Source organism: Macrosteles quadrilineatus, unplaced genomic scaffold (assembly GCF_028750875.1).
Source record: "Macrosteles quadrilineatus isolate MER2022 unplaced genomic scaffold, UCM_ALF_1.0 Scaffold_4__1_contigs__length_99947679, whole genome shotgun sequence".
Taxonomy (NCBI): Eukaryota; Metazoa; Arthropoda; class Insecta; order Hemiptera; family Cicadellidae; genus Macrosteles; species Macrosteles quadrilineatus.
Window position 1 is genome coordinate 58,568,493 of NW_026542597.1, and position 17,936 is coordinate 58,586,428.

Sequence of the window (17,936 nt, forward strand, 5' to 3'; positions counted from 1 at the left end):
ATTTCTAAATACAGAACTCCTTTAATTAGATTACTATAGGTCGGCCGGTTAGAAAACAACCTGCGCAAAATTTTTAGCACATGTAGGGGAGGTAACGGCGAGGGAGGGTATGTTCCGGTTCCCCCTCTCCCCCAATGGCCGTTTTGACACGACACCGGCACGTCACCGACTCGGCGCCACCCCGGTGTCGTGAAAGTTGGAATCCTGTATTACCAAATGGAACTGCTTACACAATGATATAATAACATTTCATGATGCTCAAATATTGATAGGATTTAGGCTATACAATATTTTTTGCAGGACCTATTTTTCTCAAGTTATGAAGAACGTAATTATTTACATTTTTATCAGCTGTATAATTTAATTGCTGTTAATATTTATAAAAGCTTGGGGTGGGGAGGCAGCAGAGTGAGGGAAGAGCCATAGTCTGTCTCACTCCCACAGCTCGGTATCTCTCTCTCGTACCAATGCTACGAGGAGGACGCTTTCTAACCGGCCGACCTATAGCTGTTACTTTACTAGTGTAGATTCTTGTGGTTGGTCTCTGCTTAGTGGATTATCTTTATTTTATTTTAAAGTTTCCTTGCTCCTTAACTGGTGATCATCCCAGACCATTTCTTATCTTTAGTTCTGTTTAGGATTCATGTGATTGGTCTTTGCTTTAGTGGATTGTTCTCGCTTTTATAAAGTTTCCTCGTTCCTAACTGTATGAATGAATGAATGAATGAAAACAGTGCTTTATTGAATAAAAATAATCCTTACAAACATAGGCTCCTCGCAGGAAGCCACATTGACTTACACTCCTCGTTCGTAACTGGTAATCACCCCAGGCCCCTTCTTATCTTTAATTATATTTGAGATCTTGTGATTGGTCTCTGCTTTAGTGGATTGTCCTTGCTTTTCTAAGGTTTCCTCGCTCCTAAATGGTGATCACACCAGACCAGACCCTTCTTATCTTCAATAATGTTTTAAAATATTGTGATTGATCTCTGCTTTAGTGGATTGTCCTTGCTTTTCTAAGGTTTCCTTCTTCCTAACTGGTGATCACCCAAGGCCCCTTCGTATGGTCAATACTGTTTGAGATTCTTGTGATTGATCTCTGCTTTAGTGGATTGTCCTTGCTTTTCTAAGGTTTCCTCGCTCCTAAACGGTGATCACGCCAGACCCCTTCTTATCTTCAATACTGTTTGAGATTCTTGTGATTGATCTCTGCTTTAGTGGATTGTCCTTGCTTTTCTAAGGTTTCCTCGCTCCTAAACGGTGATCACGCCAGACCCCTTCTTATCTTCAATACTGTTTGAGATTCTTGTGATTGATCTCTGCTTTAGTGGATTGTCCTTGCTTTTCTAAGGTTTCCTCGCTCCTAAACGGTGATCACCCCAGGCCCCTTCTTAACTTCAATACTGTTTGAGATTCTTGTGATTGGTTGTGATTCCTTCTGAAAATTTAACCGAGGAAGTAAGCAGCTGCAAAACTAATCATAAAGAAAGGGTAGTGTTTAAAAAATATAAACGTAGAACAAGCTACATGAACAATGAAACGCTGCACAACATCCATTTTGGAATGCTTAAATGAAATTAAGTAATTACCATGACTACAAGAACAAAAAGAACATAAACATTGTTATTAAAAAAATAAATTATCAATATCATGAGGCTTGTGTATCTCTAGCTGTGTATTAGCCTAATTGTCTTTCAGTATGAAAAAGGGATCCCTCTATAAGCCAAATTATTCAATCTATAATAATTTTGTTGTTGGCTTTTTCATTAAAATCAAACTAGATAAGGAGCCACTTGTTCAGTTTATTAATGTAAAAACTACTTTTTCACTCTTGATTTTTAATACATTGATAATTATTTATATGACATTATAAAAGATGCTTTAGTTGACAGTGAATTAACCTTTAGGTTATTTTTTTGTAAAAAAGTCTATGTACACAAAAACACAACAGTGTTTGAAAATCGTGTGATAATTCAATGCTACCAAATCTAAGTCCTGTGTTTTATTTTAAATTGTAATTCTATGTCTGATTTCATTGGACATTTTTATTTTTTTGTTAGAGAATAACCCAAAATGTGGTCTTGTTACTATTTATGGTAAACCTTCTTGGAAGCAATTAATAGCACAACTGAGTACAATAGATTTTATTGACAAATTTAAACATTTTCACATGCTGTGACAGATTTAAACATGGTCAATATAAGGCTTGCATTATATTTTGTGGCTGAGCTAGAAAGCAATTGAAATATACATGTATTGAGTTAAGTATTAGAATATTAGGAGTAACAATTCATCATAATTTGACTTTTAAATGTTTGCTACTACTAACTAAAACTAAAACTTTTAAATTTGATTATTAAATCATATACTGGTAAAATGTCAATGAACAGCATAGTGTGATGGGAAGTACACTTTAAGAAGCACAGTATGAGTTTCTCTTGTTTTTAAAATTATATTACACAAAGACTATACATTTTTTCAAGGTGGATTAAATACTAATAATGTCTAATGTAAATTTTGTGTTTTTACGCCTTTGGAATTTTATGTTTTTCATAGGGAAAAACTGCAAATCCTGGAGTTGTTACCACTAAAGCACAGGTCACACTAGGCTGTTCGCCAGCCGCTGGTGATCAGCAGCTGGCACCAGCATCACCGGCCTACCAATCCAGGCTGAGTCAGCTCAGTGTCAGCTGCGAATTTTGTGGTCACATTAAGCTGACAGTCGCGGCTTCTTTCAATTCGCCGCTGATGCCAGCCTAGTGTGACCCGTGCTTAATTTAATGTTGCCAAATTATAACAATCCTATCTCAGATGATTTAATCTTTTTGTATCCAAACACCACCACTCTCAAGTATGTAAAGACCAGTAACTGTGAAGATATTGAAACTTTTTTCTCCAGGATTTCTTTTGTTTCCTTAATCTAAGGTTCTGTGTTGAAGATGTAATTCAAAAAGTAGCCTGATTAACTGATTGTCAGGAGAGCTTTCTAGTGGTAAAATTGAATAATACAATTAAAGATTACCAATATCATATGTTCATTTTAGCTGTGTATCTACAGTTATGCCAGTAAACTAATTGTGATTATTAAAATCCAGAGACATGTACAAGTTGTGTATATGTTTCATTGTTAGTTTAACTAGTTTTACAATGATATAGCCTACAGTTTAAAAAGAGTATAACATTTTCAGGTAACAATGCTTGCAACTTCCTTGCGATTGATTTTGAAAAGAATCCGCTCGCTTCAGAAGCTGATTATGGTCTTTCCATTTCACTTGAGTCAGTGGAGGCAGTATATCATGAGGTAAGTTATTTATTTCACTATTCCATTGAACATTATAAAGTAGTGTAACAAATTCAAAAATAGCTATGAGGATTTATTCTGGAATAGCAGGGTTATCTGAAAGTCCATCTTGGAAAATGAAACAAAAATTTATGAATAAATTAGAAAATTGTGTAAATTTTTGTATGCATGGATGGGCTCCTTCCCATTTAGGATCTACAAATTCTTGGAACCTAAAACCTTGTACTAAGTCAAATCACTAAGTTCAATGCTTTGAACTTTAACTTGGCATTGAGAAAATAGCATTCAAGACAGTTGGGAATAATATGTGCGCAACCAGTAACCTTCAGAATAGGAAACCTTACCCTCCAAAATGTACAATATTTTTTTTAATCAACTGATAGTATAATCACAAAAAAAGTCACAGGTTCGCTATAAGTCACAAAAAGAATAAATAAAGTAATACAATAAGTGTAAGTCCAACAATTTCATTGTACAAAAAGTATTTTATGGGATGGTAAAATACTAAAATATAAAATGCAAAATTCACAAATAAAATCTCAGTACAAAAACAAGATGACACAGGACCAGAAACTAAGACATCAAACTAAAGTTTTGACATTACAAAACACCACTAGAAAAAAATCAGAAGTGCAAGACAATGAAAACAAGTTTGACAAGACGTCATAAAAGAGAGATTATTTCTGAAAGAAAAAAACATGTAAGTGTAAGAAAAGAGTTTCGTTTAGAGGGGCCATTTATTTTTTATAAGATGAAAGTGATTTATCAGTACTCTCTGGAGTTGCTGAACTGATGATTTCCAATGATTATTATAAAACGAGTTTAAACCATTTAAAGTGGTATTTTATGATGTTGTAGCACGCGTTATCCGAACTGATGAGTTTCCTTCAAGCCCCGACAGTGTCGCTGATGTCGGTTGCACAGTCCACCTCCTCTGGTGTGTTCCACAACGTGCGCTCCATTACACAGAGAGCCATCGCGCGACACAAGGCCGTCCAACTCAACCTGGACCTCAAACTGCCCTACTTGGTCATTCCCGAACTTGGCTCAATGCAGAAGTGAGTTACAATCATAATAAGAGATCACTTTTAAACTAAGCAATCAAATACGTTTTCACAGGAAAGTTGTCTAATCCCCTCAAATTTTTGTGGGTATGCGGATGATCGAACCTGTCTCCTTCACACCAAAGCCTGAACCGCTAACCAAGGCAAGTAACATTACCAAACCCAACAACAAGAAGAAACAACAGTTAACCATGAACAGATTACAGTATGTTTATCTATCTAAAGGGTGTTTCGAAACTCTCTCCCGAAACTCTGTGGGCATGTTACTGAGGTCAAAACAAACCAAAAATATCCTGTAACCATATGCCCTATCTCGTGTCAAAGTAGGATTTTTTACAGTTATGTTTGTTTTTTTATTTTTTATTTAATAAATAATTTTTGATACTGTGCAAATAAAGTGTTTGATTTTTTAAGTGCACAATTCATTAACTTATTGACTTTCTTTTTTCCCATTTGTTTATAAAAATCTATTGTGTTTGTATGGTTTATTTCCCCAAAAATAATGTTTGGTAAACGGAGTAGCCAGTTAATAATTTTAGTGGATTACTAAAAGTTTATCTACATACAGTCTCTACGGAACATAATAATTATTCTCTTTAGTGTTCTCTTCCTGTTGCGAAACACGTGTATGACCGCTAGTTGAATAATAATGTAGGCTTGTTGTAAAAAATTAAATGACATGTGTTTTAGTTTGTTTTATTTGTTAAACATTCTAACATATTGGTTGGTTGTGTCTATACTAGGATTGATAAAAATCAAAATAAATTTGGTGCATTATCTGTTAATCTGCTGACAAGGAAAACATAACCTATATGTAGCTGTGTAGATTTGTAATGCAACTATTTTGTTTATTTATCTGAACTTTGTCATCTTGATGCGAGAATAACTTCTTCAATCCTTGGCTTTTCCACAACAATGTAGGGGCAACAAAATTTATCTGGAATCATGACTGAAAAAGTGTAAGTTTTTAATTCCTCTGATGTTTTGCAGGGGTGGCAACATGGCTGTGGTAGACCTGGGCCACATTAGAGTGACCAGTGAGTTGCAGCCGAGCAACATCAACTTGGAGGACGCCACACAGATGGAGTTGGAAGAACGACTGTACGATCGCTTCCACATAGACTTCTCCGAACTGCAAGTGCTTTTCTGTGACTCAGGTCAGTCTGACATTTGTTTATTGCTGAAACAGTTTATTCTTTTGCTCACGATATAACTACTAGTGTCAAAGTGAGTGAGGGAAAGATCGAGACAATACTATACAGAGTTTTAGGGATAGTGACTATGTGGAAACTCATCCCTTAAAAAACTCTTTTGCTGTGTTGTCATGCTTTTTCTGCATACACTGATCCTTACAAAGTAGCTTGATAGAAAGTGTTTTTGATTAGAAGACTACTACTTCATCAGTAATCACTGTGTGGTGCCTTGTCTACAGGTGAGGAGTGGAGGGATGCCAAGAAGCAGTTAGACTCCGACTACCACTTGCTGCCCAAGGTCCAATGTCAAGTTGTGTTCTCTAACAGTGTGAGGCCGGAGTACAGACAGCTGCCCAGGTTAGATACTAGCTATGTTGTTTACCACTAATTATACCTCCCTCAATTTTTCCAGTTAGCGCTATCATAGTTAAGCCTTAAACAAATAACCCTAGATACCAGATTACTGGTTGTCTGCTTTTCCCACAGGCACAAGCTGAACGTGAGCCTCACTAGTTTGAAGCTGAACCTGTCAGATCGCAAGATCGGAAGTGTTCTAGATTTTATTGACAATCTGCCTCTCCCTTCTGCCAACACTGTACATGTATCTGTGTCTTCCACTTCCCTGCAGCCCTTAATCTACACTCCTCAAGGTAATTGATACACTGTGAAATTTTAGCGAATTTCCCCTATAGGGAATAAGCTGTTTTATACTTAGGGTCTTTGTTAGTGATATTTACTATTAAATTAAAGTAAATCAAACACTTATAAAGGAAAGCAGTTAAAATCCCTAAATTTTTTTGGATATGCTAGGGATCAAATCCGTCCCTCAAGAAGTCCAAGACACCAAAGTTTAGGCTTGAAACACTCCTATAGTTTTCTAGTTGTGGCGTGCATACATTTAGCACAACTATAATGAGCATTAAATAAGGAACATGAGCTGTGTAGAAGTTGTTCAACTCGTGTAGTGACAATTGGCTATTAAATGTTTAATTTTGGTTTAGTAGACTGTAGTTGATTAATTCTGACTGAAGGAATTGTTGTATTTTAAGATTACACATGGCCTTGTATCTACAGATTTGTGTAAAAGTACCTAACATTAAGAGGGATTTCCAGCTTGCATTAACCCTTTTGGTGCTAGAAGATTTTGCAGTTATTTTCTGAAAAATGCCAGAGTTATTTACTCATTTCATCCGAAAAAAAGCTATACTCGCTGTGGGGGCAAAGTCAAGTGTGCTAGAAAAAATAATTGTATAAATAAAATTGTTCATCTCATAAGAGCTAAGGAACAATTTATTGGTCCTCAATCATATGAGAAATCAAAAGGAATGTTTGCTGTTTAGAAAGAATAACTGAGTAACACGATTGAAAGTCGGATCTGCACAATATATCGTCGCTTTGCACTTTTCGGATGAAACGAACACAACAATATATCATTCCATAGCACTTAACAGGAAAAGTACGCACAACAATAAATCGCCACATAGCACTGAAAGGGTAAAATTATTTAGCAAAACTTGATCAGAAAACTTGTAACAATACCACTAGCACTGCAGACTAGCTTTGTCTATTATTTTCTCCCAACCACAAAATAGACACAATCATTTTTCAGTAAGAGACGTTAAGTAATTCTTAATGCAACCTACACTTAAATTTAGCATTAACAAAATAAATGCTTATGTCTGTAGGAGATGTACAGTATTCTGCTCAGAGACTCGCAGAGATCAAAGCCATTCTTGTGGCTGCAGAGATGACCCTCAAGAACAAACCTTTGCCTTCGTCTGACAAGGCTGCTGCTAAAATGGCCATGCTGGAGGTAGATAAGTGAGTATTACAATTCAGAGCTAAAATAAAACATCAAGTTAACATCAAATTTTTATGCTGTAACTATCCCAGAATATCCCAGATTACAGAACAAGGGACTCCCCCTCATTTTGAGAATAGATAATTTGATTTGAGTATGCCTCATTTTCCAAATACAGGCAACACTCTATCCATAGGCCTCCCTATGTTAACAAACAAGCCGCACCCAAAGTTTAGTGATGTTTAGTATGATATACATGTTTTATTGCTGTTTTCCGTTACTATTTTACTTAGTTCTGTACCACTGCATATACAATGGGGGAGTGAGCTGGTCTAGTGGTTAGAGCGCGGGACTCCGGTTCCTGGGGTCCCGGGTTCAAATCCTGCCAAATCACCAATGGATTTTATCTAAGTGGTAATGCCGTAACCCCTAGGTCTGGCCTGAAGTAATGTGAAAAACAATTCCGGGCTCATGCCTAGCGTCCTAGGAAAAAAACAAAAAAAACTGCATACACAATGTGTTGTTATGAGGCATGCTTTTTGCTTTTGTTTTTGTGTTTAATTCTTAGAGTTGTCTTTTTATTGAAAGCAAAATTCTGGTCCTGAGGTGTCTCTGTGTGGGTCCACTGGTACAAAATAGATGTCTATATGAATACAGTTAGCACTAGCACTGCTATACTTGGCAGATTATCTATTGTTATTATATTGCTCTCAAGTTAAAATTAAACTTATATTATTTTAGTTTGAAAGATCTGAGAAAAACATTATCAATTTTTAAGTAATAATTTAGGTACTAAGTATTAAATTAATTAGAAAAATATATTATTACCGCACAAATTCATTGTAAGCATAGTTTAAAATTAAAATAGGACTACCTTTTTATCCTATCTACCACTATTGCAGGAGCTTTATATCATCAGAGCACAGTGATGAGGAGATGGAGTTGTGGGCGAGAACTGTTGATCTTCCTGGCTTCGACGACAATGTATCTCCAAACAATGCCATCACGATGCTGCTCAGATTCGTCATCGGAGAGGTTGTATAGTTGTCTAGAAATATCTTGACTTGATGTTTGAGTAGCCTACGATTCTAAAACTTGTGTGGGTTATCTGATGTGATGAGCATTTTTGTTGTTGTAAATTGTGGAGTTGTTTCAACTAAAACGAAGGAAAATCAAACTTTAGGCCTAGGTTACTCTTCAGGTTATATATACACAGGCCCCGTTTAAATGTTTGCTGAAACTATTTTGTGACTTGCAATTTTCTCCATCAAGTTTCGTGTTTTTTTGCAGAACTTTGTTAGTTTGTATTTTGGACATAGCGGTGTAAATAAATAAGAAATGTCATCTTTAAAGAATGAAAAACTTACTTAATAATTTAATACATTTGAATACTTTCTTATGAAATGGTGATCATACTAATGTAGGTATTTTAAGCCAAGTATGTAATGAGATGAATGTAGGATGAGTGGCGCGATCTTAACAACTGACACCAGTCTTGGATTAGTAGTTACTGGTGTGATTTAAGGTTTGAAATTTTTATATCTGTATAATAGAAAAAAAAATGATTTTTAATATAGCACAATTACTTGAAATTAACCTAAAGTCACAGGGGAGAACAAGAATTGCAATGATAAAAACGTTTGAATAAAAAGTTTACTTAAAAAAAGACATTTTCTTTAAGTCAATATACAAATGCACCAGAATAGTGAGACTTATCACATAAAAATAACCATATTTTACAAATCAAAGTTTTTGTATATTCCACTGATTTGTTAACCATTTGAGGCAGTAGCATTGTAACAGCGAGCAGTATTCAGTGTGCACTTGTTGATTACGGAGTCAAACCTGGAATTTCCAGGACACGTGTAGGTAGAGAGGGCGAATGTGCCGTAACCTCTGATGTATCGGCAGACATGGTACTGCTGACAACTGGAGGAGGAGGGAAACACGGCGTAGTGGTCGCAGACGACGCGGTCACACTCGTTGGTGGCCGAGCAGACTAAAGTGGCGTTGTCTGAGTCTCCACACACAGTGCCTACAGGACAGGACAGTAGTGTGCTGGTGGAGGAGTTGTTGATGGTCAGAGTGTAGGAAGTGCAAGTGACACAGGAGATGCTGGCCTCTAGCTGAGCAAACGTCAACAGTGCCTGAGGAGCACACATGACAAATGTAGAGACAAAAGAAGAAAGAAGAAAAAGGTTCTTTACCTTACACATTTGAGCAATGCATAGTTAGTGATATCACGTATTAGCTGGATAGCCAAGTGAGTACAGTGCTTGCATAACAATGAAAATATTGCCTGTTTGATCAGAACACAAGAGTCTGAGGGTACAAAACTGGACCCAGCTGTCTTTGATGATTGGGATTTTAATAAATGATCCTTGAGATAGAAACGGCTGATACAAAGCATCTCGCTTCTTTCTACACACTCATCATCAACTCATATTTAAACTATTTATAACGGGAGATTTTGTTTTAAAATGTTTCAAGTGTTGTCCAAAAGTTTCCCATCTGGCAAATGGCAAAGGGAAATGAATCCCTTCCTACAGAAACTTAATAACAGAACACATTTCATACTTGGTAGGAACATCAGTTTTTATTCACATCTTTTTTGGCTACTATGACGAGATAAATAATCGTTGTACAAGGGTGGGACAAGTAAAGAGCTTACGTTGATCTCAGATTTGAACTAGCTCACTTGGCCACAGTTAGAGCTCAATGAAGACCTTAATTTATGGGCAGCCTTTGTACAACACGCTGAACCAAGCTTTTAAGGTTAAGAACTCTTACCTGGATGGAAAAAAGTGCACCCTGGTACAAAAACAACATAAGTTTCCCCTACACACAAGGGGAAATAATAATAATAATAATTACATATATTTTTATATTCTTGACAGGATTTTCCACCCCATAAACAAATTGAAAAAAATCGAAGGTAAACAATTCATAGAATTTAGCTTTATGTGTCATCCCACCCAGTCTATCAATGAAAACATACCTCTGATTTCTTTTAATTATAATGTCAAGCATTGAGAATATGATTATTAAACACAGATTGGAAAGAGATATTTGTAAGAAAGTAGGGTGTTAAGTGTTGACTATATAATATAATATATATATAATAGTGAAAAATATAAATTAAGGAAAAGTTTATCTTAAAAGAATGATTATTAAGAAATTTTATGTCCTAAAATATTACTATTTTCGTTTGCATTTTATACTATTAAAAACCTGAGAATTAAGAGGTCACTTACTGTTGTTGCTATCAAGAACAGCAAAATCATCAGGTATTTCATCTTCGTCAGTTGCTGCTCCCAGTAAGATACTAGATGTTTGCGGTAGATGCATTACTTTTACCTTGCTTATCTTGTTTATATGTTTTTCTCTAAATTAAGCAAACAAGTATTACAATTTCACCTTAGTCTCATAACCAGAAATATTTGCAGCTTAAACAAAAATACTTAAGTGTTATCTATAATTCTACTTGACATTGTTCCCTTTCTTGTATCAAATATTTTCAAATATATTCAAGGTTATTTCCGCGTTGAAGAGTATTTATTTGGTGTCTAGATCTTTGAGGTTGGTAAAACTTTCTGTGCTGCAATAGAAAAAAAGAAAATAAAGTGCTTTTATCAGTCTATAAATAAATAGGTAGTTTTAACATATTTAACTCAACTTACTTCATAGTATTCCCAGTTTGCTTGAGACCTAGTACAGAATCTCCTAGCGGTTGTTGCTAATGCCCTTGTGAACCCATCACACTCTGTTGTTAATTTGACGGTATTTAGAACCGTTAACTTTTCAGATGTTATGTTAAGTGTCATATTGACACTTCCTTAGTTTACGCAACGATCACGAATGCTCGTGCCTTAAATTTCTACTCCTGTTGTTAAGACTATTTATGCGAGTTGCGTACACTACTTTACCTATGACCATTTTTGTATTACTAACAATCGCTACTCATAACTTCGAAGAGAGGTTATTTTTCGTTTATAACCTCTCATTGCCACTGATAGTAATGCAATCACTCATTGCACCACTAAACAATTAATTGGTCTTAACAGCTGATAAGTCAATGATTGAAGCATTACAATTTTACTGCTTTTCTCTCAATCCTTGAACCTCATTGGTCCGTTACTAGTGTTGTAAAGTAAGTAAACAATGCTGTGAAGTGAATCTTTTAAATTCTATGAACTGAACTGAAAAGGCTAGTTTCAAATACGGTCTTTGGTAAAATAATTTATTTGATTCACAGATTTATTTACAGTTTGGGATAGAAGATTTGATTTCTTATTATTAAAAAAGATGACAAAAACGTTTTTACAAAATTGCATATGATAGATAATGTTAATTAACTACTTTTATGGTTGAAATGACTAGGATTGTAAGCTGCATAATTGTAATTCTAAGTATAAACTAAATATGAAATAAACACATTAACATAACACATTATGAAATTGACTTGTTAAAAAAGTCTTTGAAAAAAAATGAAACTACCCTTTGTACTTCTCAAACAATAATTCAATAAAGGTTACATACTTACCAACAGGGACTTAGGAGCCAGCCCTTTTTACTCCAGGTTGGGTAAACAGTTTTGGCATTTGGGTCTCAGACCAATATCGGGCAGGCTAAAATCGGGCTGGGTAAAACCAGGATGCATTAAAAAGTATTGATTAAAAAAAAATATTAGTTGTGTAACTAGAATAGTAATTGGTTTATGCAAAATTGTACATTATATCTCACAATCAGGGCGAAACCATACAATAGTAATTGGTTTATGCAAAATTGTACATTATATCTCGCAATCGCGGTGAAACGATGTACATCTTCTGTAGTCACCCCAAAATTCTTAATATCTTCATCTTCGTTCATTGCAAAAACGTGAACACTTTTCTACATCATGGCAAAATCAAAACCTCTTCTGTCGTCACGGCAAATTTGAGAAATCTACAATGGTCATGGCAAAGTTGAAAAATCTTCTGCAATCACTGCAAAAATTGTGAACGTATTCGGAGGTTACAGCAAAATCTTCTACAGTCACGGAGACATAATCATCATCTTTTGCTATGACAGCAAAACCATCAACATCACCTGCAACCACAATGAAAGCCAACTTTTGATCGCATCTCTTTGGAGACACTTTTTGCAATCACAAGAATGCAAGCTCTGCTCTGCTGGGCTCACCACAAAAATCAAGCCGCTCGTACATCTCTAAGGCTCAAAAATCATTTCGAACTCAAAACTATTCCTTGAGCCAACTGTTGATCCAACTTAACAGTAAATATCGGAAGCTCACAAACCCTTACTAGTCAGCCTTCTCACATTTTCATTATGTCAGTGTCAATAGGAGTTGTCTGGGTTGAAAAAATCAATCTAATTATTTTTGTTACGATAGAAAACACCTATCTTCAAGTGTTGTTCTCAAGCATGGGTCTAATAAGATACAGAGAAATCACTTTATAACTATTATACCTTTTTGCTGCAGGTTGTAGTTCAACTATGCCGCTCAAGCAACCGCATAGACAAACCATATTTGATGCTACGGGTGAGCAAGGCAGTATGTGATGTGGCCTTGATGGAGTATGGCCCCGCAGTGCAGGCGTCTCTAGGCAGTGTACAGCTGGTAGACAAGCTACATGTGGGCCTGGCGGGGGAGTATCTGGAGCTGATAGCTACTGAACCTGGAGTGGATGTCATCTCACTGCTGTACAGGAAGGTCAGTATTACGAGCTTGCAGTAGTGTGTGCTGTGGCTATAAAAATGATGGGTGATGATGATGTTCAACGATGATGATGGATATCTTATATGTAAGTAAGTATGTTTGATGTTTATTATACAAGGCAAACTAACACTACTGTATAAGGAAAAGCTGTAAAGTTGTAGAATTAGCCTAATTCCAGAGATTTACCAAGATTTTACAAACTGTATTCAGCTTTCCCTTGATCATTGGGCCTTCACGGAATGGTTATAGATTAGGATAAATAAATCTGATATCAGTCAGTAACATACATAAGTAAGGCATGTTACTGATCTTAGTGATCTTTCATTAGTTTGTTTTTGAGTAAAAAATTAAAATTTGCTTTAGTAGTATCCTTACCTCATAAATCACGATAACCAAAAATGTTGGCAAAGAAGTTTAGAGACATTGAACTTATTAATTTGAACCTTTGCATAGCTAAATAAACAATTTTTATCGTAGGTAAGAGCCAACTGCCCAGACTTCAAGAGCCACTTTCACAGTGTTGAGCAATCTCTGGTCCTGGACTTCTCTTCCATCAGTGTCATCCTTCATCGGGAAGCCTTCGTGACTCTCAACAAATATCTGCAATACCTCATGCAGAAGTAAGAAGAGTTATGTTAATTCATCATTGAGTAGTAGTGGTATAGTCAAATTCAACTTGTTGAGGATAGTAGATTTAAAGAGTGTCCAATCATTGGTGCTATATTTAAATGTGAGAAAATAAGTGTTTTCCCAGATGCTAATGAATATATTTCTTTAACATTTAGAACACAGCTTCCGCTCTGGTCAAGAGTTGTAAATTCTAAAATCCAGTATAAAGTGTCACTTGACCCTTAATTTTTGTTTTTAGATCTGGATTCAGATCTTACTGATTTATAATAACGCTTTTCTTTGTACCACTGCTAGGAGTTTGTTTACCCGGAGCTAGAATAAAATGTTTATTAAAATATAACTGTTTCCCCAGAGTGCAGAGCAGGGACATTGATCTGTGGTCCAGGGCCAAACACTTCTACGCACCTCTGCAGTCCAAACTGTGGCACACTCCTGTAGATCCACCCATCCCACCCGGAGCCACCAAGTTTAGCTACTCCACCCGGATGTCACAGTTTCGGGTGCGGCTGTGCGACACTGACCTTGAGTTTTTGGATATAAAGGTGAAACCGAATTTCCTAGTCAATCAGGAAAATGTTATAACTTTTCAGTGAGGAGATGTATTATTGTGCAGTTTCTTCTTTTTTTATAGTGTAAGTGATTTTTTTATGTCTGACATTGATATTAGTTTTTAGTTTCTGACTGATGTAGGCCTTAAATGTCTTTTTGTAATTTGATGCAATAAATCCTTGATTCTTGATTGATTCTTTCAACTGTAGCAAATATAGAGCTTATCTAACAATTGTGGTATGAATGTCTATCAGGTGGGAGGGCTGGAGAGTGACTGCATGTTTAAGGCCAATGAGAGGATGGTGTTGAAGTTCTACTTGAGCAGTATAACTGTTGACGACCTCTCGGATATGACACTGTACCCCAAGGTAAGCGGTCTTCAAATTTAATTTAGGAGTGTACTAACACCTATTAAATAATAAGCTTTTTTTATCAGTAGGGATAAAAAAAATTAATAAGTTAGATTTTTTTAAGTAGCACAAACTGAGTTGATGCTACTTTTCTTCTTTTCGGTCTCATTTGTTGATGGTATGTGGTATGTACAATAAACATGCCATGTAGAATCGTTGATGTAGTTCTAAACCTGCAAACTTTAAGCACTATGTTCAACTGATTGACTGTACACTTTTATTATAGGACTTATTTTTTCACAAAAGAGATAATTTGCTCTCCTTAATTCAATTTGTGGCCACATTGATAATTTAATAATATTTTATAATTAAATTACTAGAGTGATGCTGCTCCGCAGCATTGCATTTAATATCATATCCAAGAAATAATCTAATTTATGATTTTTGATTGAGTAATACAGTTTCTTGAACTTAACTGATTCAAACGATTAGTAGCTCAAATTAAAGCCTATCATTTACTGATTATTTTCTTTGAGTCTAAATCATATAAAAGAAAACATAAACAATATTGGAGCTATTGATTTTTAATCATAGAAAAACCTTAAAAAAAAAATTTTATGTTGTTCACCTTGCATTTGTTTAAAAATCGTCCGATTTGAACAACTAATAGCTTAAATGAAAGCCGGTATTTCATTGAAAGTTCTTCAACCAAAATATATAGGATTATACTGTATAATTATAACTAGTGAAATACATCTCGAATTGAACTAAGAATTCAAAATAAATCAAATTTATGTTTTTGGTCGAGTAATACAGTACATAAATATATGCTGGTGCTTGATGTAAAATCTGTGCGTACATACCTTCAATTTGAGACCTCAATCATGAAAATCGGCCGGGTAGAAGAGCAAAACGAATTTGGAAAAGAAAAACCAAAATTGTATATATAAGATTTCTATGTAGGAAGATTTCTTACCTGCTCAACTGCATGAACTGTCAAATGTTTCATCTGAATAAAAAGCATCGAGAATATGGTTCAGTATCAAATAAAATTCTTATGGATTTTTTTGCAAAATAAATATATTCTTGACAAAGGAGAAGTGTTCCATTAAATAGGAAGTCCTAAGAAGAAAGAATAATAAACAGCAAGAGCTGAATGTAAATCTGAAGATTTAAAACCCACTTATAGTCCAAGCAATTGTTTGGTCAGATATGAGTGAATTTGAATTTGATGATCAATCTTTGTAGCAAGCTGCCAATGGTGATGGCGAGATTGAGATTACAACCTAAACCACTCAGGATAGAAGAGTCCTTTGAGGGTCTCACCACTATACCAGTTATGACATAGTATAAAAATTTATATAGCTTTTAAACAGGGGTGCCCATCCCCCCCTAGACTCATGACGCACCCCCCCCCCCAATTGAGCAACAGCCCCCCCCCTTAAATGATGTACACAACCAATGAGAAACATTATTCCCCCGCCCAGCACTATTTGTAAAACTATAAAAGAAGTTTTATAATTTTTTTTAGATATTTAAAATTCAAACCCAGTTAATATATGTCAATAAAGTTATAGTTTTGTCTGTACATTGTTCAGAATTATACATATTTTGGGTTATTTATGTTTTATACATTGAAGAAGCTGAAACCCCTAGTGGAATACATCAATAGAAATCAATAGAAAAGATCTATTGATATCACTAGATGCTTAGTGATATCAATAGATGTTCATGGATATCATTACAAGTAAATACAAACAAATAGACATCATTGAAAACTTAGTCAATACATATCACAAGACATCTATAAACATAAGATATATCAATATAGATCATTTGAGCAAACAAATCGTTCATTGATATCAATAGAGAATATTTTTTAAATATTTTAGATGTAAATATAAATCAATAGACATCAATACGGATAAATAAAATGCAAAATATCTCTAAAATGTATCACATATGAACATTATGGATTATACAAAATACCAATGTAAACTTTGTGAAAAAAACAGTAATAAAAATGTTATTTTTTGAAAAAAGGAAAAACTCTAGTTCTAGGTCATAGGCGTTAGCTGAGGTACCTAAAACTCAATATAGGTAATTTAAAAATATATAATTTTAAAATTGTTGTAAAACAGTTACAACTTGTATTAAAACTTATTTTTTAAACTGCCAAAAACTGATTGCTAAACATTAAAATTGTTGTAAAACAGTTACAACTTGTATTAAAAATTATTTTTTAAACTGCCAAAAACTGATTGCTAAACATTAAAATTGTTGTAAAACAGTTTACAACTTGTATTAAAACTGATTTTCTTAAACTTCAAAAAAGTGGTTGTAAAACAATTTTAAAATTGTTGTAAAACAGTTACAGCTCGTATTGAAACTTATTTTTTTCAACTCCAAAAAACTTATTGTTAAACAATTTTAAAATTGTTTCAATCTTATATCAAAATTGTTGTAATATGGAGTTTAAATCAAAATGTTTTAAAATTGTTATACAACAATAATTGTAATACAGCTTTCGACAACGTTAAACAATTTTTTTGCTTATTGGGTTATCGTTAGGGATAAAAATGCCTCACAAATTTATTATTGAATTCCTTATTTCTAGAAATCAATAAAAATAAATTGTATTGACACTATTCATATCACCCAAGTAGCAAGAAAACAGTTTGAACTGGTAATAAAACAGTTTTGAAACAAGTTAAAGCATATAGGTACATGCTTGAAATGACACAAATGCCATTGAAAACCTTTTTCAAGTTAAATTACGAGGCCTAACACAGCTTCTCGCATTCAAAATGGCTATCATTACTCAGTCCAACATGAAGCGTCCATGGTGTAATGGCTAAGACAACCGGCTGCCATGTTGGAGTCCCCAGTTCAAATCTCAGGAACTCACTGAACTTTTTGCCAAGAATTTTTTTACTTTTTAATTTTTATTTTATTTTTAGTGCATAGTTGATATTATTTAATGTTTTGAAACAAATTAAAAATGGTTTTTTAACAAGCTACAAATTATTTTCAAATAAGCTAATGACTCGGATCCTATTTACTTGTATTGATATGTATTGATGTGTATTGGCCCAAATACACATACGTATCAATACGTATCAATATACAATTTTTGTATTGATATATATTGATCTCTTCCACTAGGGACATGTCTTATATCCATTTATGTCCGTCTGTCACGGCCCAGAAGGTTTTATGCAGCCTACTCATGGCCTACTCTGAAGAAAACTAGAGTACCGATTATGATTCTAATGGTTTAATTGTATCCACAGGATTGGCGAGAGAGTCCTTAGAGCCATTAAAAT

General features: G+C 34.7%; 2 protein-coding genes across 3 annotated transcripts in view; one reads left to right on the forward strand and one right to left on the reverse strand.

The window, feature by feature from the left end:
• Positions 1-7,303: 7,303 nt before the first annotated feature.
• The window catches only part of LOC128991618 (intermembrane lipid transfer protein VPS13C-like), a 95,178-nt gene continuing 84,545 nt past the window's right edge, over positions 7,304-17,936 (forward strand). Inside the window, exons 1-6 of the mRNA XM_054414661.1 lie at positions 7,304-7,379; positions 8,262-8,394; positions 12,845-13,075; positions 13,559-13,701; positions 14,064-14,253; positions 14,515-14,628. Of these exons, the coding sequence (XP_054270636.1) occupies positions 7,306-7,379; positions 8,262-8,394; positions 12,845-13,075; positions 13,559-13,701; positions 14,064-14,253; positions 14,515-14,628 (885 nt within the window). The 5' untranslated portion in view covers positions 7,304-7,305. The remainder of the gene's footprint in view (positions 7,380-8,261; positions 8,395-12,844; positions 13,076-13,558; positions 13,702-14,063; positions 14,254-14,514; positions 14,629-17,936) is intronic.
• LOC128991617 (uncharacterized) lies at positions 9,061-11,062 on the reverse strand. Of its 2 annotated transcripts, XM_054414659.1 has the most exons (3): positions 11,040-11,062; positions 10,614-10,744; positions 9,061-9,506 (listed from the first exon to the last, which is right to left on the reverse strand). In XM_054414659.1, exons 2-3 carry the CDS (start codon positions 10,653-10,655, stop codon positions 9,132-9,134), a joined length of 417 nt encoding a protein of 138 aa, XP_054270634.1. In that variant the 5' UTR covers positions 10,656-10,744; positions 11,040-11,062; the 3' UTR covers positions 9,061-9,131. The 2 variants fall into 2 exon arrangements, with proteins under 2 accessions (XP_054270634.1, XP_054270635.1); XM_054414660.1 differs by lacking the exon at positions 11,040-11,062 and having other exon boundaries at positions 10,614-10,769.

Bases quoted from the DNA above. Each gene is read 5' to 3' on its own strand.
- LOC128991617 (XM_054414659.1), bottom strand. From the start codon at position 10,655: ATGAAATACCTGATGATTTTGCTGTTCTTGATAGCAACAACA. The intron at 9,507-10,613 runs GTAAGTGACCTC...TGTGCTCCTCAG, and splicing joins TGTTCTTGATAGCAACAACA to GCACTGTTGACGTTTGCTCA.